Genomic DNA, 23,555 nt, shown 5'->3' on the forward strand with positions numbered 1-23,555 from the left:
TGGAGAGAATAAACTAAGTTTTACTTTACAGCAAGTGGCACATCCCAGGTATACAACCTTTTTTTGATTGACTTTCACTTTAAACAAAAGCAAACAATTATAATGCCACTCTAATTCTTTAGCACATAAGTGTGATATATATCTAAGGCATTACTCAGTACTATGCAACTTTTATTTATTAAACTTTTTAACTCTAAAATAAGTATGGTGATTGATCTCTAGACATGTAATATCACTTAGAAGATATACCCAGCTTCAATTATTCAACAAGTTACAGGAAGAGATGAGCATGATTCTTAGCATTTATCACAATTAGTGTTCCTCTCAAAATTGGTCTGTGAAAAAGAGCCAATATTCTCTGAACATCTTTTATGTGACAAGTTCTAGGTGAAGTTTTTGTGGTCATTTAAAATCTTTAAAACCTTTTTCTACAAAAGCACGTTAAGCAAGACCTCCTTTCTACATAATAGTTTTGAATACTAACTTGAATTTTATTGATGGTAACCTATTAACATCTTTTCAAATTCAGTCGTCAAATTTATACACACCCAAACTTGCTATTTTCCCAAGTTTGCAACATCTATGCACTTGGTAGCCACCCAAGTCCTTGATAAAAATGTTGAAAATATAAGGTCAAGAAAAGACCTTTAAAGCATCTCCTAGAAAACAAAGCTAACATGGATTCATTAGTTGAAATCATCCTTTCTGATTACTCAACTAAAAAGCTACGTACTTCTAGGCTCACATTTTTCTTTTCATTTTCCTTTTTTTTTTTTTTTTTTTTGATAAATTTTTGCTATAGGGCATGTGCACTTGCTGGGAAATCACCCCCTGGGAGGGATGGCCACATCACAATACTTCTCCTCCAATTCTCTTTTCAGGATCTTGGGCACTCACGCACATGCCCCTGCAATGAATTTCAAGTTGCCAGGTCTGGGACTTGAACTGTAGTGGACTATGTAAAAGTACAGAGACGTAACCATTATGCTATTTGCTGGTTCCCACAGTTTTCTTCTTTTTTTTTTGGAGAGGTTTTTGCTATAGGGCTAGTGTGCTCGCCAGAAAGACAGAGAGAGAGAGACAGAGAGATAGAAAGCAAGAAATCACCCCCTGGGGGAAGGGCCACGCTGCAATCCCTTCTCCTCCATTCTCCTCTTGGGATCTTGGGCATGCACGCACACGCGCCCGGCGTGACTTTAAGCTACCGGGTCTGGGACTCGAACTACGGTCGACTATGTGGGAGTCTAGCGACCTAGCCATTACACCAACTGCTGATCCCTCTCCACAGTTTTCTATCTTACATTCAGACATATCACACATGGCTCCCCCAAATGCCTGACCAAAATCCAGCTATATTTCCAACCATGGAGTTGTAGCATCTTTGTGAGGCAGGTTGGAGAATAACCTACAAGTGGAAAATTATTTTTCCTACGCAACTATAGGGTTGCCAGTAAAATTCAGAGACAAAATAGACTGAATAAAATACTGCTTCTAGATTTTGTAAGAACAGTATCAGCACACTAAACTCTGTCACTTTTTGGGCTAAATGTGTTTTTTTTTAACCAATGCCATAAACACGTGGCTGTAGTTATTTTCTTTCAAAATTAAAAGCATCTAAATAATGAGTGATCAACCTAAAAATATCTATTTTTAATAATGTTCTAAAAATTATATTACTTTTAATAATGATATTGATGTAATATATAGTAGCAGTATATTTTTTTCCTACAAAACTCAAAAGGGTGCAAATAAACCTAAGAGTAGCAAAAGGCCCTGAGGGCATATAGGTCTTATTTCTGAAGAGGCTATTTAACAGAATAATAATGTACGTGTGTGTGTGTGTGTGTGTGTGTGTGTGTATCTATCTACCTATCTATATAAAGGCACTTCAAAAAGTTTGTAGAAAATGTTTTTACAGTATGATTTTATTTTGGTTCAAATTTGAAATCCATGCATTTTTTTCATAATATATATTTTCCATGAGCTTTGTGAGGTCTTCTCATGAATTTATATTTTAATGTGGGAAAATTAGAGCCAAACACTGCTACTGCATATGGGCTGTTAAAATAAAAGCATAGGTTAGCTCTCAGGTCTGCAAATGAACCATCTTACTGCCTCTTTGGAATTTAAAAACTGACTCAGTGTATTATTCATCCATTTTTTTTAATTTTAATTTTAGAGAGAGTTTTGCTATAAAAACATATGCACTCGCCTGAGAGACAGAAAGCAAGAAATCACCCTCTTGTCGGGGATGGCCATGCTGTAATCCCTCCTCTTCCATTTCTTCTCAGGATCTTGGGCACACATGCACATGTGCCCAGCTTGAGTTTAAGCCAATGGGTCCAGGATTTGAACCACAGTTGACCACTTGGGAGTCCAGCGATATAACCATGATACTATCTGCTGATCCCTCATCTAGTTTCAAAGCTAAGGGTAACCAAATAGTAAAACAAACACAAACAAATAAAACAAAACAAAAAACAGGCTTCTTTCTGTTTACTTTTGAATTACCATAAATACTTTTCCATATTTGGGAAAGAAGTGTGGCTTTACCTAACACACTAGTTAAAAGCCAATCAGAAGTCAGGGTCTTGTTGGGGTGTTTCCCCTCACCAGCATAAGTCTCACCCATGAAAGAAAGGAAGAAAGAAAGAAAGAAAGAAAGAAAGAAACTTAAAAAGCAAAAAAAAAAAACAAAAAAACAAAAAAACAAAAACAAAAAAACACAGCATGTGTTTTTTACTTTAAATTTTAGAAAAAGAATGAAAATTATAAAGAAACACTAATATCCAATGCTGGTACTTTGCTGGCAGCCAAAAACAAAACACAGAAATAGGTGGTTACTTCAATTACAGCTAGAAGCCAGAAGCGGAGGGGAAAAAGCACACTTGCTGGGCTGCCTGGTCTCAACTGCCAACATGTCAAGATTTCTGGCAGGATGTCCCTGAGAAACCAAGTATAAGATTCCCTCCATGCTAAATCAGGTCAGGAGCTAGGAAGTAAAAAACTCAGGTAAGGTGTCCTCAAAGCTGTACCAGCCTTGTGCAGCAAGAGGCATAATATAATATGATATGACGGGAGTATAGCAGCTAGCTAGCTATGATAGAATCAAAAGGCTGAGCCTATGTAAGCTGGATTTATTGGGTTGTCAGAAAAGTCCTGATGCATTTTTGCATAGAAAAGCAGAATAAATACATCATGACTTTTCTGACATCCCAATAGTTACGCTTCCTGTGTCACTCTCTCTTCCCAGTATTTAGTGAAAAGCAAACACTGTTTGAAAATCCTGTCTCAGCCATGTATGAAGGTTTTAGGCTTTAATATTAAAGTGGGAAAAACCCATCCACGAATCCAGCGATTTCCTCACGAGCTAAAAATCCTAAAGGTTCTAAGTTTTATTTGAATAATGGAGATAGCTGTTCCAGATCTGGTGGCCTAAACTCACACCAGGTGCATGTGCGTGCATGTCCAAGATCCCGAGAGGAGAATGGACGAGAAGAGATTGTCGTGTGGCCATCCCCTCTGGGGGGTGATTTCTCACTTTCTGTCTCTCTGTCTCTCTGTCTTTCTGGAGAGCGCACACGCCCTATAGAAAACACCTCTTAAAAAAATAAAAAAAGAACGTCTGCTGAGAAGAATGCATTAAGAAGTCAGTAAGAGGTGACTGCTAAATTTCTGAAGTCTATCTTACATTCTTTGGCATCAATCACAAGGCTAGGGCTACGTCGTTCTGTCTTATCTAGATTTTAGCAGTGTAAACAGGCAAAGCAGACATAAAGGTGGATGGGAAAAGGAGGTAAGGGATACAGTACGAAGTAAGAGAATTTCAGCATGAATAATGGTGGCCCTAGAATAAGCCAGTCTGGAGTCTCTGCCAGGAAAAGCCTCACTAGCCCAGGGAGCCCAGCTCCATGTACTGAGCCACATGAAGAACTGGAAGCTAAGGGTAGGAGAAAAAAGTACCTCCCATGGACAAGGGGACTTCCCAAAGCTCATGGAAGGGTAGCCCAATAGCACAGTTGTTAAGCACTGTGTGAAGGGAACCAGATCCGACAGGGCCACATGGTTCAAACTCTTGCCCTGTGTCTTGAAACACATAACGAGTACATGTATGTGTGCCCAAGATCTTGACAAGGAGGAGGAATGGAGAAAAAAAGACTGCTGCGTGATCGGGTCCTATGGTGGGTGTGTGGACTGTTTTCTCATTCTCAGGTGCTCTCAAACATCCTCTGGCATGAAGGAAAAAAAAATAGTTCATGGGAAAATGGAATTAAAGAATGAGCTTATGGGCTCAATCCATAAACTGGAAGGTAAGGGAGCTGGATCCCGTAAGGCCAACTGTGGTTGGAATCCTGGCTCTGGTGGCTTGAAAAACATTCTAGGCATGTATGCACGCATACTCAGAATCCCAACAAAATGGTGAAGTGGAGAAGGTGGGACTGTGGTGTGACCACTCCCCTTGGGGAGGTGGTGCTTTCTACTTCTCCCTCTTGTAAATACACTCTTTATATACTTCAGCTTCTGTAACACCACAGTGTACTTTTAAAATGATGACTAGAAAGGTACAAGGTAACAGAATAATAAAGCAGATACCTGAAGAATCTGGTCTCCAGCAAGGAGTCTGCCATCTCTGGCAATGATCCCATCCCGATAGACTTCCTGGATGACAATGTTAATCAGCGGTGTTTCGTTGCCACCCACGATGCTGATCCCTAACTGAATGTAAGGGTTGGACCGGTGAATTTCAATGGTGGTTATTTCTCCTTCCGGTAAACTAAGTGGCTGTTGTGGGGCTGCCAAGCACAAAATGAGAGAGAAATAACAGATGACAAGAAAAAGTTCCACATTTAACTTCAGGTAAATAAGTCATCACACATTAACAGATGATTAATCATTAAGCAATACCACTGGCTAAGAAACAGAATGACAAGAACATCCATAAGTTAAGAGCATCAAAAAATTCTCTCTTTCGGGAACCAGCAGTTAGCATAATGGCTATGTCGCTGGACTCCCATGTAGTCGAGCACGGTTCGCGTCCCGGACCCATGTGCGTGCGTGCCCAAGATCCCGAGAGGAGAATGGAGGAGAAGGGATTGCGGCGTGACCATCCCCCCTGGGGGGTGATTTCTCGCTTTCTGTCTCTATGTCTTTCTCTGTCTGTCTGGTGAGCGCATGCGCCCTATAGTGAAAACCTCTCAAAAAAAAAAAAAAAAAAATTCTCTCTTTCAAAGGTGATCAGTAAAAATCCAATGAATATCCACTATGTATCAGATCATTAGGGAAGACACAGTGATCTAAGAAATACTAAAAGAAAGTCATTTTGTCATAACCAATGAGAGAAAGTTTAGACCAGAAAATAACTGTAAATAATGCAAGACGATATCACAACACTAACTTGGTGTGCATAAACGCTGTTAAGTGTTGCGGAGCAGCTACGTTAGCTCCTAAGAAGAGGTAGGTCTTGAACTGAGCTTTAGGTTCATGCAAAGGGTTGTAACTATGGCAAGGAAAATGTGAATTTACAGAATTTAGTAAAAAAGAAATTATCTAAAGAAATAAGCATCTGGGGCCAGCACCTAGCGGGCTGGAGCAGTGGCTGGTACCAGAGGTATGTCACGGCTAGAAGCACGTCTTGGAGTTGATGCACATCCTGCCTTTACTGGCTATGTGAGCTAGACCAATCTCTCAAGACTCAGTTTTCTTACATGTTAAGGCAAAAAAAAATCTCATATTGATGTTCAAAACATCTACTTAGTTATTAATACATGTAGAGTGCTCAGCACATGCCTGACAAAGAATGAACATTTCATCTGAGCTATTATTTTTGATTTTGTGGTTCTTGATGCTGATTTATGCTAAGCAAACAAATTTCCGAACACACAGATGAACCATAAGAACCATGTGAATAATAAGTGAGCTCACACAAATGATAATAGAAAAGGGATGGGGAAGGATCACCTTCCTCAGGGGGAAGATCCACATTTTGTTTCAAAAGTCTGGAGCTGGAGACTGAAAAGGATGAATGATGTGGAATGTCAATTGCATCTCAATAAAATTATTTTAAGAGAAAAAAGTGCATGCTGGGAGAGCAGGAAGGAAATAGGTGAAACACAAAAGCAGGAAGAGAGCTGCACGTACTGTCAGCTCCGGCATTTTCCTCAAAGGCAGGGTTGTCCAGGCCAGGCTCCTCCGTCCATGCAGGAAGAGAGGCTGAAGTCAAGCTCCGCTCGGCGGGCGCTGTGCCTGTCCCGGAACAGTCTGTTTCTGACGATAAAGTTCCCGGAGGATCTATCAGGGCAGGTCCGTTTTCATTCTCAATCTCTGTCTGCGTTTTACTAGCTTTCCTTCTCTCTAGGGCAACTCTCCGATGAGAAGCTCCAGGGCATCTAGAAAGAGGATATCAGGTAGTTTCTAGATATTTCCCTCCAAAAAAAGATTTAAGTTTGTACCAGAACAAAAGAATACAATGTCTTCTATGCAAAAAGAACCTAGAAGTACCCCCAGCACTACATCACTCGGACTCTAATCTCCACTTGCATTAAGTTCGTACCACTCCACGCAGCAAATTAAAAACAAAGGGCAGTGGCATGAATGCTGGGTTGGTTTATATTTCTAAGAATCCTTCGGTACAAATCTGCATTCGGGTATATACTTACTAGTCACCAGAAAACACCCCAATAGTAGTCTCTGTACTGGAAGAATGCTTCCGAAATCCTGATTATACAGCCCTTCCTTTACAAGTTAAGTAGCTTAATCACAGCAGTAGAAACCAGCAGCCTCTTTCACAGGGCAGGAATCTCAGTCGGCTCTATGCCACTGTACCCTTCTCGGCCTCATCACACATTCATTAATTAGTGGGTAGTCTTATATATTTGAAGCACTTTGCAGGAAGGCACAGCAAAGAACAAAAATAAATTACTTGATGACAGACATGGGAGGAGATAAAAATATAACTCCTAGCTTGTAAAGCTAGAATTGCAATAGTGAAATTATAGATATGCTATGTAACCTGAGGAATGTACGCCAAGTGCTTGGGAAAGTCAGACAAGCATCAAGAAATAAAACTGTCACCTTGCTTGGTTTTACTTATTTCAGCAAATGAAAAGAGCGGACAGAGGCTTGTTTAAACACATAACCACAGAAACATTTAAGTAAAGGCTTAACAGAACAGATAACAGAAATGATGCCAAAGTGTCAGTCCTTTCCACTGGACACCTAGACTGAACAAAGTGATCAATAATGCACAGGATGAAGAGAGGGACAGGCAAGGGAACTGGGTAAGGAACACTAGGGCCTACCACCCCTCTCCAAGCACCACTTGCATTCACTGGGCAGTAAACAGATACAGTAATGCTGAGTAGGGTAGGTGACCCTAGATCATGCCTAGGGCTGCAGACCTTCATTATTTAAAAAGCCAAAAATCCAAATTTCTAACAAAATAAAGTGTAGGATTATATTCGATGAAAACTGAAAGTTATCCTTTAAACTATAAAATTGATACATTTTCCCTCATGAACTAAAGATTTATTTTAAACTAGTAAGAGCAGATGACTACACTTGATCTTGGCTAAAAGGCTGAGAAGCAATTTGAGATTTATTTTAAATCCTGGATTTCAAGTTCTTGAAAAGGATTACTATAAAATTTCTTTATTTACTCTTCTTTCTTTTATTTTCTCTATACCTTATTAAGAAGGGTGGGGGCCAATTGGCCCAGCCACAGTGGCATAGTGGTGGTGCACTGCTCTGTAAAACTGGAAGCCATATGAAAGATCAGGATTTGGTTCTCAGGTTGACCTCAGTATGCTAAGCTGACATACGCCCATGATTCAGGTTGGCTAGAAAAGTTTGTGGGAGGATTACAGCATGAAACCCTAGTGAGGGTGTGTGTGTACATTTGTGTGTCTCAATAAATAAACTAAAAAATGCTGGGGCTGGCAGGTGGCATGGTGGTTAAGGGTGATGGACTCCCACATGGCAGACTGAGGTTTGAGTCCTGGACTTGGTGGCTTGCTCTTTCTCTCTCTCTCTCTCTCTCTCTCTGTGTGTGTGTGTGCGCACATGCCTCTCTGTTCAAACTAAAATAAATAAAGTTAAATAAAATAATTCTTTTTCTTTTTTGGGGGGGAGGTTTTTCGCTATAGGGCGTGTGCGCTCGCCAGACAGACAGAGAGACATAGAGACAGAAAGCGAGAAATCACCCCCCAGGGGGGATGGTCACGCCGCAATCCCTTCTCCTCCATTCTCCTCTTGGGATCCTGGGCATGCACGCACAAGCGCACGGCGTGAGCTTCAAGCCACCGGGTCCAGGATGCAAACTGCGGTCGACCACGTGGGAGTCCAGCAACATAGCCACAATGCTAACTGCTGGTTCCCAATAAAATAATTCTTAAAAAAAAAAAACAAAAACACAAAAAAAAAAAAAAAAAAAAAACTAAAAAATGGGAGTGCAAAGGGAACCGCACAATTGATTTTTAACTCTCTGCATGACTATAAAGGCTCTAGAGAAATGTTCTTGCAAGGGCCTAATCTTTTTGAAAATTAGATCACAGAAAAGAAATTAATTTGCCAAGTAAGCAGACTGAATTAGATATACATTTTAAAAATGTTTTATTGAAAAAAAAAAGTTTAGGCAAAACCTGGACCATAAATATACATGACTGAAAAAACTTATAAAGCTTTAAATCTCCAAAATATATGTCATCCACAGATACTCACATAGGCAGTGGCTAGTTTCCAACAGAAAACTAATGGATCAAGACCAGGAAAAAAAAGAGGAAATACAAACAAAATGCAAACCTCTGGGAATCAGCCTGTCTGACAACTCTAAATAATGATAAAGCCTATCTTATAGTTATTAAACATGCAAAAATTAATTTGAAAAGGAAAGCCTAAAGTTGAAGAAGGAAGAAAACAGCCATATTTGAATTCCCAAAGGGACAGCAAATTACTACTAACAGGAACTAAATAAAGAAACTGAAAATAATGTCATGGAAAAATAGCCTCACCCAGTATGTCAGAGGAAGTCAGCTATAGATAGAACCTCCAAGTTCCCAGGTGTTCATTCTGTTGGAATCTCCTCTTCATTTTCTGTCCCTGAGTATTTTTTTCCATGGAAGACTGGCTGTTGCTCATGGGAATATTTGCGTATTTTGGAAACTAAATCTTAACCAGTCTTGTCAGTCCAGTATTAAAGTAAGATGGACCAACCAGACTGAGATGGAACAACTAGACAGAAAGAGACTATGACAGAAAAACTTCCAACTCAACCAAGGGAGGTAACAATGTCAACAAGGAAAAAGTGGCTAACAGTTCAGATGCCGTGAAAGGGGAAAATAAGATAAGGGCCAAAAAGTATTAGTTTGAGTTTGCCATTAGAAGGTCATGGTGACCTCACAAAGAACATTTCCAGAGATGAGGCAGAAGCCCAGACTGTAACACAGACATTTCTGTTAACATATGCACGCTACCAAACAGCACCCTAAAAATTAGGAGAAAAAGTTTGGGATTGAGCTTTTAAAACCTGTGCATCTGAAATGGGGAATGGCTGCTGGTGGGTATGGGGTTTCTTTTTGGTTGAAAATATTCCAAAAATTAGATTGTCATATATTGGATACACATGCCCAAGATTCCAGCTGGCTAGAAAGACTGGGGGTGAGGGATAGATTCTAGTATGAGACCCTGTTCAAGGTGTTTGCCTTTTTCTCTCACCATCTCTAAATAAAGAAATAAGCCTAAAAAAAAAAAAAACATTGCAATGATATATGCATAATTCTGTGAATAAACTAAAAACCACTGAATTGTACACTTTAGATAATTTTATAATATGTAAGATAGATCTCCTCTCAAACTACTTAAGCAAAAAAAAAAAAAAAAACCTATTAGGGGCTGGCAGGTGGTGTAGTGGTTAAGGCAGGTAGATTCCACATGGCAGACTGTGTAGTACTAGTTCCGGACCTGGTAACTTGAAAAACACGCTGGATACACATGCCCAAAATCCCAAGAGAAGAGGGGAGAAGGGATTGTGTTGTGGTCATCCACACGGGGGGGGGGGGGGGTGCTTTCTTACTCTCCCTGCTCCCCAGCCCACCAACAAGTGCGTGTACCCTGTAGCAAAACTGGAAAATAATAAATAAATACATAAACTATTGGGGAACAAGTAGATCATATAATGCTTGAACAGAGGAAAGCTCACGATTGGATAGCTCAGAGCCCTCACGCTCAGAGTTCGTAAACACTTGGAACGGAACAAGGAAGGAAAAAAAAGCTAACATTTGTTGAGCGTGTAATTTGTGCCAGTCACTCACTGTGTAACAATCTTTAGATTTATATTATACATCACTTCACTGTATCCTCACAATCACTTTACAAATGGGAGACATGAGGCTTAACAACTAAACCAACATCATGTAACTATTAAGTGGCAGAGGGGAAAAAAAAAATCAGATCTGATTTCAAAGGCTTCTGTACTTTCCACTGTATAGCACTAAATTATTTCACATGAGTTTTAGAAGTTAGGAAAACAGATTTTACTTGTTTTATAAACTTGTACCTCTAAGCACAGTCAACGTTTGAGCAAGAAGGGCTGTAATGATTATTAAAAAACAGAAATCACAAACAAAACACTATCCATCTTTGCAAAGGGAACATTTAACACTAACAGACCACACTGGCATTGAGGGAGATAACAGTTCATTCAAGCAAGTAACTCACTAGTAGGAGACTAGCATAGAGGATATTAATTTTTTTTCTTTTTTTTTGAGAGGTTTTTTCTATAGGGCATGTGCGCTCACCAAAGAGACAGAGAGAGACAGAGAGACAGAAATCGAGAAATCACTCCCCAGGGGGGGTGGGCACGCCGCAATCCCTTTTCCTCTGTTCTCCTCTCAGGATCTTGGGCATGCATGCAAACGCGCCCAGCGTGAGTTTTAAGCCACCGGGTCCAGTACACGAACCGCAGTAGACTACGTGGAATCCAGAGACATAGCCATTACGCTAACTGCTGGTCCCGCATAGAGGATATTAAAAATAAACAGAAACAACAGAAAAGAAATGGACTGGACTTCTTGGAAAGTCATGACACAGTTTGCACAGAAAATCAGAGAACAGAAAAATACATCATGACTGCCCTGACCTAACGTATGACATTTGATTCGGTTAGGGTAGACATGGGCTGAGACTTCCCAGGGGGTCTGAGACAGTGAGCTGCACCTTCCAGGGAGGACGCTCTAGATGTAGGTGTGCTTTTTAGTTTTCTTAAACCAAAGGGGACTCTTGCAGCAGCCAAGAGCCAATCTGAAGGACTTTTTTCTGCAGAAGGTTATACTTCTCACTATTTTGGCTTATACTATGGAGGAAAAATTCATATGACCTGAGTTGACTTAGGCTAAACTGGTATCATTCCCTTATATCAATTTCATACAAGCCAATTCACATGAGAAAACATATGGCGTAACAGAACACACTACACCTTTAGCAGTAGTATGAGAGTTTGTACTGGCGGTGATGGTGGTGGTAATGTAGCAGCGGTAAAATTAAACAATGCATACTAAGTGCTACATGATGCCAGGCACTTAATGAGGCTGAAAAATATGAGCATCTTAGAATCAGGAGCGATAAAAACGGGCCAGGAGATGGCGTGGTAGTGAAGGTGCCAGATGCCCATATGACCGACTGGTTTGAGTCTCAGACCTGGTGACTTGAAGAATCACACTGTGCATGAGCGTGGATGCCCAAAATTCCAGGAGAAGAATGGAGAAGGGATTGCGCCATGGTCATACCCCTGGGGTGATTTCTCACTTTCCTTCTCTCTGTCTCTCTCCAGGCAAGTACGTATGCCCTATGGCAAAAACCTAAAAAAAGAAAAGAAAAAAGATAAAACATAAATGGAGTAAAATATACAAAAATCAGGGCCAGCCCCATAGAGCACTGTACATAGGGAGCTGGATCCCACATAGCTGACCACAGTTGAATTCAAGCTACAGTGGCACATGTGTTTGAATAGCCCAAATCCTGTGTTCTCTCTCTTGATATCTGTCAGGGACTGCCTTAATGCCCTGGGGGTGGGGTGGGGGTGGGGAGGGACAAGAAAAAATAAAGAAGTCCCCAAATCAATTCAAATGGTGGCAACAAAAATGGAAATTAAAGATATCTGAAAAGCCTCTCTTCCACAAGAGCGATGAAAACACTGGAAAAACTTGTCACAACCAACTATTTCTGAACCCTGAAAATTAGTCAAAGGTTTACAGCAGTCCAAAGGGCATTTACTCAAGAAAAATGCTGACTCTCAGTAGTAGCAGAGAAAAAAACCATAAACCATGCAAAGAAGAACTGAAAGAGAGCTGGATGATCATACTAATTTCAGGCAAAACAGACTTTAAGAAAAAAAAAACTGTTTTAGCAATAAATAAGGTCATTTAAAAATGATGAAATAAAGGTTCAATCTACCAAGACAATACAGCAATTATAAACATAAATACGTTAAGTAAGTCTTCCTGATGATGAAATAAAAATGAAAATTAAAACAGCTTTGACAGTAACACTTTAAGACTTAGATACTCCCATTTCTTGTTTTTTTTTGTTTGTTTTAGTTTTTGCTGTAGGGCGTGTGTACTTGACAGGGAGACATCCTCTCAGGGAGGATGGCCCCGCCACAATCCCTTCTCCTGCATTTTCCCCTTGGAATTTTGGGCATGCACACACATGCACCCAGCACGTCTTTCAAGCTGCCGAGTCTAGGACTTGAATCATGGAGTTGATGATGTGACATCAGCCACTGTTACCACCATACCACCTGCTGGTCCTAATACTTCACTTTCAATAATGCACAGGACAACTGGACATACAAACGAGAAAATAGAGATTCTAACAATAGTATAAAACAACTAGACCTAACAGGTATCTATGGAGCATTTCACCCCATCAATGGCAGCATATACATTCTTAAATATACATGGGACATCTTCCAGAATGACTACACACTAGGCCATAAAAAACGCCTTAAAAAATTTTGAAGGATTGAATAGTTATATCAAGTTCTCCCATCGCAAATCATTCAAATGGGACCAAAATGTATAAAGCTAAAATTATAGATCTCTTTGAAGAAAACGTGTCAATCTTTGTGACCTTAGATTAAGCAAAGGCTTCTTAGCTATAACATAAAAGCACAAGTGCTAGCAGGTGGCTTGGTGGTTAATGTGCTGGACTCCCACATGGCTGACCGTAGTTCAAGTCCCAGACTTGGAGGCTTAAAACTCATGCCAGGTACATGTGCATGTATGCGTATCCAAAATTCTGCGAGAATAAAGGAGAAAGAATTGCAGCATGGCCATCGCCCGGCATGTGATTTCTCTTTCTATATCTCTGTCACTCTGGCAAGTGTACTCGCTCTATAGCAAAAACCTCTCTCTCTCTCTCTCTCTCAAAAAAAAAAAAAAAAAGGCACAAAGAAAAAGAGATATATTAAACTTCATCAAAGTTAAAACTGTTTATCCTTCTAAGGACATAGGCGATCAAGGAGGTAACTGATAAAATGGGATAAAATATGTGCAAATCATATACCTAATAAGGATCTAGTATCTAGAATATAAAAGGAATTCTTAAAAATAAACAAACAAACAAAAATAATCCAAACAAAAATGGACCAATATCACTTTTGGCTAACAACAAGTACAAAAATTAACTAATGATGTTGAACATCTGTCATGTGCTTATTGGCCATCTGAATATTTTCCTTGAAGAAATATCTATTCAAATACATTTTCCGTTTTAAAATTGGATTATTTGTCTTTTTATTGACTTACAAGAGTTCTTTAAATATTCTTGATACTATACCTTATTTTTCAGATGATTTGCAAACATGTTTGTAAATATATACCTGACTTTTACACGATACCTAAAAAGAGGATGCTGGTAAGAATGTGCCAAACACAAACTTTCCTCCAAGTTAAAGTATGAATTTAAACTACAATTTTTCAGAGGAAAAGAAAATGGCTCTAAACTTTACCATAAGAGAATACAAATGAACAATTAAGAAAAAAAAAAAAAAGGACACAACTACCACTAAGGTTGGTTTTTTTTTTTAAGAATTATTTTACTTAACTTTATCCATTTATTTTAATTTGACCAGAGAGGGACAGAGCGAGAATGTGAGAGAGAGAGAGAGAGAGAGAGAGAGTAAGTAGTTGAGAGACAGCAAGCTGCCAGGTCTGGGATTCGAACCACAGTTGGCCATGTAGGAGTGCAGTGCCTTAACCACCACGCCACCTGCCAGTCCCCAATTACCATTACGCTTTAACAGTTTTAGATTGCTGACTGTGTGTTGGGGATGACTGGTAGAGGGTAGGAGAAATACTTTATAGTTGATGTTGCTGTGTAAAATTTCACAATAAACTAAAATGTTATCTATTGAGTCGTTGGAAAAGTCATGACTTATTTTCTATGCAGAAATGCATCATGACTTCCGACAATCCAATATTTGGCACAATATATAGAATATTTCTTAAAAGTTTTATTTCTCCTTTTGAAGATGTACACTGCCCTTGTCTTGTAAAATTCTTCATTGCTTAATAATATATAACCATTAATAATAATAATTTTATTCAAGACACACTGTCTTTCATAAATATGCTACTTTTGCCTGTACAAGAAAAAATCAGCTCTTCTCAACTGGAAATAGATTTCTTATGAGTAGAATTTCATTCAAATAGGGAAGGTGATCTTAAATTTGAAATTACAGAATTTATACAAATCAGTGTTAATTCTCTATTTCTACTATCAATTATAATTTTTAAACCCTGAGGTGGCATTGTGGTTAAGGGCTCTGGACTCCCATGTGGCTGACTTCTGTTCGAGTCCTGAACCAGGCAGCTTGCTTTCTCATTTTCTCTCTCCCTCTCATTCTCTCCCTCTCTGGTCAAATTAAAATAGAAAAATAGAAATAGAGAAAAAGAGAGAGAGAGAGAGAGAGAGAGAGAGAGAGAGAAGGAAGGAGAGAAAGAGAAAGTAAGTTAGTTAAATAAAATAATTCTTTCAAAAAATTATCAAACCTGGAACCAGCAATTGGCGTAATGGCTATGTCGCTGGACTCCCATATAGTCAACCGTGGTTCGAGTCCCGGACCCAGTGGCTTAAACGCACACCGGGCGCGTGTGCATGCATGCCCAAGATCCCAAGAGGAGAATGGAGAAGAAGGGATTGTGGTGTGGCCATCCCCCCTAGGGGGGGATTTCTTGCTTTCCGTTTCTTTCTTTCTGGTGAGTGCACATGCCCTACAGCAAAAACCTCTCAAAAAAAGAAAAAAAAAAAAAGATCAAACTCTAAAACTGGAAGACAAAGGAGTATTTATAGCCATATAATGTTCATACGATGATTCATTATCGCTGATGCTAAAGTTCTATGCATTTTGAAGAAATTTACAGATCAACAAATTGCTAACAAACGAGATTGTGTATAGAGGTACCATAAGCTGTGCCTCACAACATCTCTCTTCTTACTAGTTTGTGTTGGTCTTAGAACATGGCTGCAAATACTTGATGTCCCATCACAAGGTGACGCCTATGTCACCCCTCTCCTTGGATCTAGGGGGCTTGTGATTGCCTCCAACAGGGAAGAACAGAAAGGATACCATGTGACTTCAAGTTAAGATCATTATAGGCCATGCAGCTTCAGCCTTGTTCACTGGAACACTGAGATACCGTGTTAAAAATTATTTATCTTTTGAAGTTTTTATTTTATTCATTATTGAGAGTATGTGCACCTGCCCATGAGAGCAAGAGAGAAAGAAAGAAGCATCCTCGATACTGGCTTGTCATACCATTATCTCCCTCCTCCAGTCCTCCAGGAGCTCAGGCAAGCACGTGAACAGCATTTTTCAGGTCAACAAGGCTGGGATCTAAACCCACAGCTGGTCATGTGGCTTCTAGTGCTGTGGTCTAGTACATTACTGCCTGCATCGTGGAGGCTGGGTCAACCACGTAGGAACTTGGAATGATCTGAGGCTGTCATACTGGGAGGGTCCCTGTAGGCTCTCCAGCTGACAAGTCTTAGCTGAGCTTGTGCTTCCAGTCATTCACACCAAGGTGCCAGACGTGAATGATGATGCCACCTTGGAAGTGGATTCTCCGATTTCAACTACTGCAGTCAATGGCTTTGAGTTTTTCCATCTGTTGCCCTGATATCATATGGCCTGCTATGTCCTGTCTGAATTCCTAACTCACAGAATTCACAAACAGAATCGAATGCTTGCTCTTTCATATCAGTATGTTTGGGGTGGTTTGTTTCTCAGTAATAGATAAATAGGGTATTAATCAATAATTTAATTGACAAACATGAGATGGCTTGACTTTAGGGAAGTGAAGTCAAACACTAGTAAAGATGTGGTCCTGGACTTAAATGTATAAGGGAGTAGTAGATCTGCACTTGCTACCAACTTGCAGACTACTTCACAGGATAGTTACAGCACCTTGTGGATGAGAAATATTTGCTGAATGATTGAACACATGAACTTTATTATTCAGGATTGAATGCTGGATAATAAACATTTCTACCTAAATTTCAATGTTTTTAATTGAGAGACTAAAGAAAAGTCAGATTGTTTATCACATATCTGTTCAAATGGGGTACAAAGTTCATATTAAAATTTTAAGTTAACTTTTTACAACTGATTACTCAATAATCACTCCCGGTTGAGAGTAGGTTTATAGCAGGTGAATCCCTACTTTATTCAGTCATTCATCTTTTCATTTTATTTATTTATTGATTGATTTATTTATTTATTTGGGAGAGATTTTTGCTATAGGGTGTGTGCACTCACCAGAAAGACAGACAGAGAGATGGAAAGTGAGAAATCACCCCCCCAGAAGGGATGGCCACGCCACAATCCCTTCTCCTCCATTCTCCTCTTGGGATCTTGGGCACGCACACACGTACCTGGCATGAGTTTAAGCCACTGGGTCCAGGACTCAAACTGCGGTCGACTACATGGGAGTCCAGCAACATAGCTATTATGCCAACTGCTGGTCCCCATCTTTTCATTTATATTTCACACAATAGGCTTAAGATATTTTGGAAATATTTGAAAAGTAGTTAACTCCAAATATTTATAAACACATGTGGAAAACAGTATATAATTGCTTAGCCTCTATCAACCTATAAATGACAGGATAGACTGCAATTTCCAAATATTTACATCATCATCACAAATGGTTTGGTAGAAAATACTATAATACAACATCGCATTAATTCTTACATGCATGTTACTTACATGAGTATTTCTAAAAATTTGTGAAATTTTATCTCAATGTTTTCAAAATAAAGCAAATGAACTGAGACTTCTTCAGTTCCTCTAACATCCCATAACTGATGTTCATTAGAGTCACAAAAGAATCCTATACCCTAAAAAGAGTAGCTCTTCTGAGAGAAATAAGAAGCCTAAAATATTCTTCATTTATAACTAGGCCTGACCCAGACTAGTATATTCAAAAGTCTGGTGTCAATTTCCAGAAGGTCTCTGATATCATGTTCAGATTCTATGCCTGCTGGTGACAGAGACAGATAAAAATGTAAGACTACATTACATGCATTTTTCAAAATTCTATCCTACTCTTTCTCTCAGCTTCTATTTTTAGACAATACAGCTTGGATTTAAGTAGTTTCTTTATACGTCTAAGTGTTTCTAACGTTTTAGCAACCTCTCATTTTTTTTTTAATTCTTTCTCATAGGTCTTAATTATTTCTAACAAATATACTGGGACCCCTTTAAAACACTGATATTTAGGAACAGGATGAACCTGAGTATTTCTGTATATCTGAAACTTTGAGTGCTATCTCCTATCGTGTCATGATACAGTTTTCTATGTTTTTTAATGCAAAAATGCATCATGACTTTTCTGACGACCCAAGAGTAAAGAATATGACTTGACTTGTGGTAGACCAGCATTGGTATATTAGCAAGTAAACAAGAATATGAAAGTTTAAGTCTATACCATTAACTATCTCCAAATCTTTGTGACTCAGTTTCCTTGTTTGTATAATGAGGGGGTTAGATTCGCATACCTCCCTTCAATTCTATATGTTTAAGTGTAATAATGAAAAGCTGTTCTCCATCAGACTAATACTATTATATCTAAATCCAATATGATATGTTGTGCATTGTTTTACTGCAGATTTGCCCAACTATGGTAGCTCAGTGATAGCCTAACACTCTGCAATGTTGGAAACCACATGGAAAATGAAGGTTCAGTTCTTGGGCCAGCCAGGCATGCAGTGTATTCTGGTTATCCTAGCTGGCTGGGAAGACTGGATAGGAGGATCGTGGTATGAGACTCTGGTAAGGATGCTTGTCTGTCTTTCTCTCTCAAGAAAAGAAATATATAAATCAAAACCCAAAAGGATTACTGTAGATTTATAGTGCACAAGTGGCTTAATGTGAGTTCATAGATCAACACATTTCTGTCATTTTGAGTGATTCTATAGACATGAGGTATATTTAAACCCTTTCTAAAGGCATAAATAATTTCAGAGATCAAGTCTTTTATCAGAACCAAATTATAACTTCGGTTATTAATCAGCTAAATAAATTAATCTTTTAAAAGTTTTTGTTAGAACAAAAATCCTCAGTAAATGTTTAAAGTTTTCCAACCCTAGTTCTTGTTCAATCTACTCCCAGAACATACAATTTTCCGATCTTACAAATAAGTATGTATGTAAATATTTCCAAATAAGTATGTATGTAATTTTGCAACAAAATGATCATTTTACTGCTTTATAATAGCCCATTCAATTGACATACTGATACTACAGTATTTTTTTTTTTTTTGGAGAGGTTTTTTGCTATACGGCTCGCCAGAAAGATAGAGATAGACAGAAAGTGAGAAATCACCCCCCAGGGGGGATGGCCACACCGCAATCCCTTCTCCTCCACTCTCTTCTTGGGATCTTGGGCATGCACACACATGTGCCTGCCGTGAGTTTAAGCCATCGGGCCCAGGACTTGAACCGTGGTCAACTCCGTGGGAGTCCAGCAACATAGCCATTATGCCAACTGCTGGTCCCAATACTACAGTATTTTGAACCATTCCCCACTTTTAAATAATTAGATTGAAGCCAATTTATCAAATTTTGTGAAATGTAATAGAGAACATCTTTATATAAAATTTTCCTTCTTTTGGATAAAGGGCTTACTGCCTTGTAAAAAGCGCCTACCATTATATCCTGTCACTATCTGAATATAAGAACAGTTCCACATTATAGCAGCAAAAATATTAATGAGTATAAAATGATGTATCTTCACTGTAGTTTTCTGTAAAGCTTACTCCTTTATTTCCTAAGATACATACAGAGGGAATGTGGGGAGGGAGTGCACATCCTCAACAGGGTCCACACTCCTCTCCCAGTCCTGCAGCTGGCCCGCATCACGGGAGTGCCCAAGGTGTTCAGGGAGACCTCCGGGCCAACATGGGGCCCTCCTGTGTGGCTTCAGCATCACACAGCAGCACCCCTATGGCCTGTACCGCTGCAGCTGTGCCTTTGCTATAGTTCTATATTCATGTTTTTAATAAATAATGATACAGATTGTTTCCAGCAACTTATTTATTTCTTGTACCTCTTCTGTATTAGGTTTGTTAATTTCCTTACTGGTTTCTTCTATGACGTTTTCGTTCACATGTTTGAACAACCTATTTGTAAAACCTAGTCACTTCTCTTTCTGTCATAGTTTTTACTCACCTGTTTTTAAGATGTGCCTCCAGATCACAGCGTTGCATTACATCTTGGCACACTGAAGAAAATGGACATAAAACTAGTAATTTGTCTAGAAGTTTATGAACTAGAATACTAGACTTCTTACACAACTTAAAATGAAGTCTCTTCCGGTCCAAAGGACAGAAATCTTTCTCCTGTAAAAAGTTTCTGAGGCACTTGTAGCAGAACGTGTGTCCACAAGGGGTATCTAGTGGCTGCAGCAGAGGCTGAAGGCAAATATGGCAGACCAGGTCATCATCCACTTCATTCTGGTAATTGTATAAGTGGTTTTCTCTTGTCCAGTGCTGCTGGCCACATTCAAAACACAGGGGGTTTAGAGAGGAGGAGGAGCTCTGCTCCACAGACACCATCTCATCACTTGTCGTTCCCATCTCAAAGCAATCAACTGATGCAGCTTTTGCACCTTCATAGGTTAGACTTTCACGTATGGTTTCCTTTAACAGACATCGATGTTTCTGATGAGAGCTGAGATCTGTTTTCCTATATAAATGAAACAAATGAGGGGGGAAAAAAGTCCATTAAGATTGGTTTAGAAATATCAACATACTACAATGAATTAAGTTTTTTAGTGAAATATTGAAGTCTAGGGGGGCCAGTAGGTGGTGTAGTGGTTGAAGCACTGGACTTCCACATGGCTGACCGTGGTTTGAATCCTGGACCAGGTAGCTTGCTTTCTCACTTCCCCTCTCTCTCTCTGTCTCTCTCTCTCTGGTGAATTAGAAGAACAATGAATGATAATAATAACAAATTCAATAAAAAATAGTTTAAAAATATTAAAGCTTAGATCAGTAGTAAATTAGTCATAAGAGATAAATAATGATATGAACTAATCTTCTAGTTGGCTAAGAATGACTTAACATTGCCAAGTTCTCGATGCAGTAGAAACTTATGTTCGGAAGCAAAGATGCTGATCATTACACATTGTAATATGTCTTTGTAAAACCACAATGATGAATTCCACATATAACTATTAAATATAAATTAGAATTTACAAAAAAAGCAAAGATATCATATGAAATATGATATAAAAAACTAAGAGATTTGTTTTATTGACTGAAATCCCCAAATACTTTACTGGTGAACCATAGTTTTAAAGCCAATTAATCTGCATAGTGTGCTGATAACCTAATTTGAGGTATATTATTCTAAAATATTTGCATTTGTCAACCCAGTTATATTCCTTGCTTCTGATTAATTTTATGCATTTATAGTACTATCGCAAACACAGTGTCTCTGAAATATAGGCTCAAGGATAATCCCAAGACTGTCAATAAAAATGACCTTTGCTCTGAACTATGAGAAAAAAATGGATTTCAAAATATGTATGATTTAAATATTCTCACTCTATATAACACAAGTTATAGAATGATACATCTGCATAGCCTATATAAATATCACCTGAGCTTACTCTACAAACACTTTCATTCTATTAAAAGACAAAAGCCTTCTTTAATTCAATTAAACAGATAAGAGGTGTCACAAATTTTTTTGGGGGGGAGGGAGAGGTTTTTGCCATAGGGAGCATGCACTCACCAGAAAGACAGAGACAGAAAGCGAGCAATTATCCCCCAGGGGGGATGGCCACAACACAATCCCTTCTTCTCCATTCTCCTCTTGGGATCTTGGGTACGTATGTACACGTGCCCAGTGTGAGTTTAAGCCACTGGGTCTGGGACTTGAACCACGGTCGACTACATGGGAGTCCAGCACTGAGCCATTACACCATCTGCTGGTTCCATGGGTGTTATAAATTTCAATTCCACCTCTTACTATTCCATACTTCCACATGGTCTTGCTTACTCAGAGCACCAATCTGTGTGGGGTGCGCATGCACATACTGTCCAACATGATTCTTAAGACAGCTTCCAGTTTGGTGCAAGAAAGCCTAGCAGGGAATGCTCTGCTCACATAAGGGTCTCCATACTTCCTGCTGGTTAAGCCCTAGGGATTAAAAAAATCCACTCCAAAGGGCGTTCTCTATATTCCTTCTGTAAATATTTACGGAGCCTCTAGAATGTGCCAAACACTGAACACAAAGAGAGGAGAGGACAGTTAAGAAAACCCATGATTAAAATTCAGTGTAATAAGTACTCTAGAAAGTTATACACAGGATGTTATGTGAATATGGGAAAGATAATGAGAACTGGCATCTAACTCAGTTTGGCTTTGTGGCCGGAAATACTTTCAAAAGGGAAAAAACATGGACTGCTGAGTTGTGACAGGAAGCATCAGCCAGAGAGACAAAACGGACAAGGGCACCTCGGGCAAGAGAAGAGCACCAGCTAAGCCACAGGCCGAGGGTGCAGGGCATATTCAGGGACTAGGAAGCAGGTAAGAGGGCCGAGGCACAGCAAATGCACTCCACAGGAGAATTCCACACCTTAGCATCCCCGCACAAGAATGGAAGAGTAGGGGTCGGGGACAAGCAGACGGCATGTGGTTATGTCCCTGGACTCCCATGTACTCGACAGTGGTTTGAGTTCTGGACCCAGTGGTTTAAAACTTAATGCCAGGTGTGTGTGAATGCATGCATGCCCGAGATCCTGAGAGGAGAATGGAGGAAAAGGGACTGCAGTGTGGCCATCAGCCCTGGGGGCGTTTTCTCACTCTCTGTCTCGCTGTCTCTCCAGGAGTGCACACACCCTATAGCAAAAAATCTCTCTTAAAAAAAAAAAAAAGAAAAGAAAAGAAAGAAAGAGGGACCGGCAGCTGGCATAATGGCTATGTTGCTAAACTTCCATGTAGTCGACCACCGTTTGAGTCCTGCACCCAGAGGCTTAAACTTATGCCGGGCTCGTGTGTGTGCATGCCCAAGATCCTAAGAGGAGATGGGATTGTTGCGTGGCCATCCCCCCTGGGGGCTGATTTCTTGCCTTCTGTCTCTCTTTGTCTTTCTGGCGAGTACATGCACTCTATAGAAAAAAACCTCTCCAAAAAAAAAGAAAGAGAGTAGGAGCTGGCAGGTGGTGTGGCAGTTAAGGTGCTGGACTCCCACATGGCCAACCACAGTTCAGTTCATGTCCTGGACCCAAGGGTTTGAAGATCATGCCAGACGCATGTGCATGAGTACCCAAAACCTCCAGAAGAGACGGGAGGAGAAGGTTCTGTGATAAGGCTAACCCCCTCCAGAAGAGATGGGAGGAGAAGGTTCTGTGATAAGGCTAACCCCCCGGGTGTGATTTCTCACTTTCCCTCTCTGGCGAGCATGCATACACTGTGGCCAAAACCTTAAAAAAAAAAAGGAAAGAGTTGGACACTATACTGATGCTACTAGTGTCTGTATTTCAATAATAAAATTCTTCTCAGACCACACACATGCATTTGCTACTTTATTTATTTGGGGTATTTGTTAAAGAAATATTGTAACAGATTTAACAAGTGTGGCCATGAACCAAGAGGTGGTGGGATAAGATTTAGGTGGGATGGGTCTCATCTCAGATAAATTCTATGTCTTTAAAAACTACCTCACAATAATAGCAGTCTGCAGTCTAACTCCTGTCAGTACTGACATCGAGATAACAAACACTTATATTTTCTTATTCTTGGGGCTTGTTCATTACCCTTTGAACATTATAACTTTTTTTTTTTTTTTGAGAGGTTTCTGCTATAGGGCGCGTGCACTCAACAGACAGATACAGAGAGACAGAAAGTGAGAAATCACCCCCCAGGGAGGATGGCCACACCACAATCCCTTCTTGTCCATTCTCCTCTTGGGATCTTGGGCACGCACGCACACGTGCCCGGCATGAGTTTAAGCCACCAGGTCCGGGACTCGAACCATGGTCAACTACATGGGA

General features: G+C 39.7%; 1 protein-coding gene and 1 pseudogene across 2 annotated transcripts in view; both read right to left on the minus strand.

Moving 5' to 3' along the window:
• Window positions 1-23,555, minus strand: part of LNX2 (ligand of numb-protein X 2) — an 82,530-nt gene that overhangs the window by 24,848 nt on the left and 34,127 nt on the right. For both annotated transcript variants that reach the window (XM_006165811.2, XM_027767226.1), the window contains 3 exons: window positions 19,723-20,238; window positions 6,139-6,386; window positions 4,594-4,793 (listed from right to left, as the gene is read on the minus strand). In XM_006165811.2, the coding sequence (XP_006165873.1) occupies window positions 4,594-4,793; window positions 6,139-6,386; window positions 19,723-20,129 (855 nt within the window). In that variant the 5' untranslated portion in view covers window positions 20,130-20,238. The remainder of the gene's footprint in view (window positions 1-4,593; window positions 4,794-6,138; window positions 6,387-19,722; window positions 20,239-23,555) is intronic.
• On the minus strand, window positions 7,470-7,587 carry LOC114005588 (uncharacterized; annotated as a pseudogene).

The sequence above is a fragment of the Tupaia chinensis genome, unplaced genomic scaffold (genome assembly GCF_000334495.1).
Source record: "Tupaia chinensis unplaced genomic scaffold, TupChi_1.0 Scaffold144045_1, whole genome shotgun sequence".
In the NCBI taxonomy this organism is placed as follows: Eukaryota; Metazoa; Chordata; class Mammalia; order Scandentia; family Tupaiidae; genus Tupaia; species Tupaia belangeri.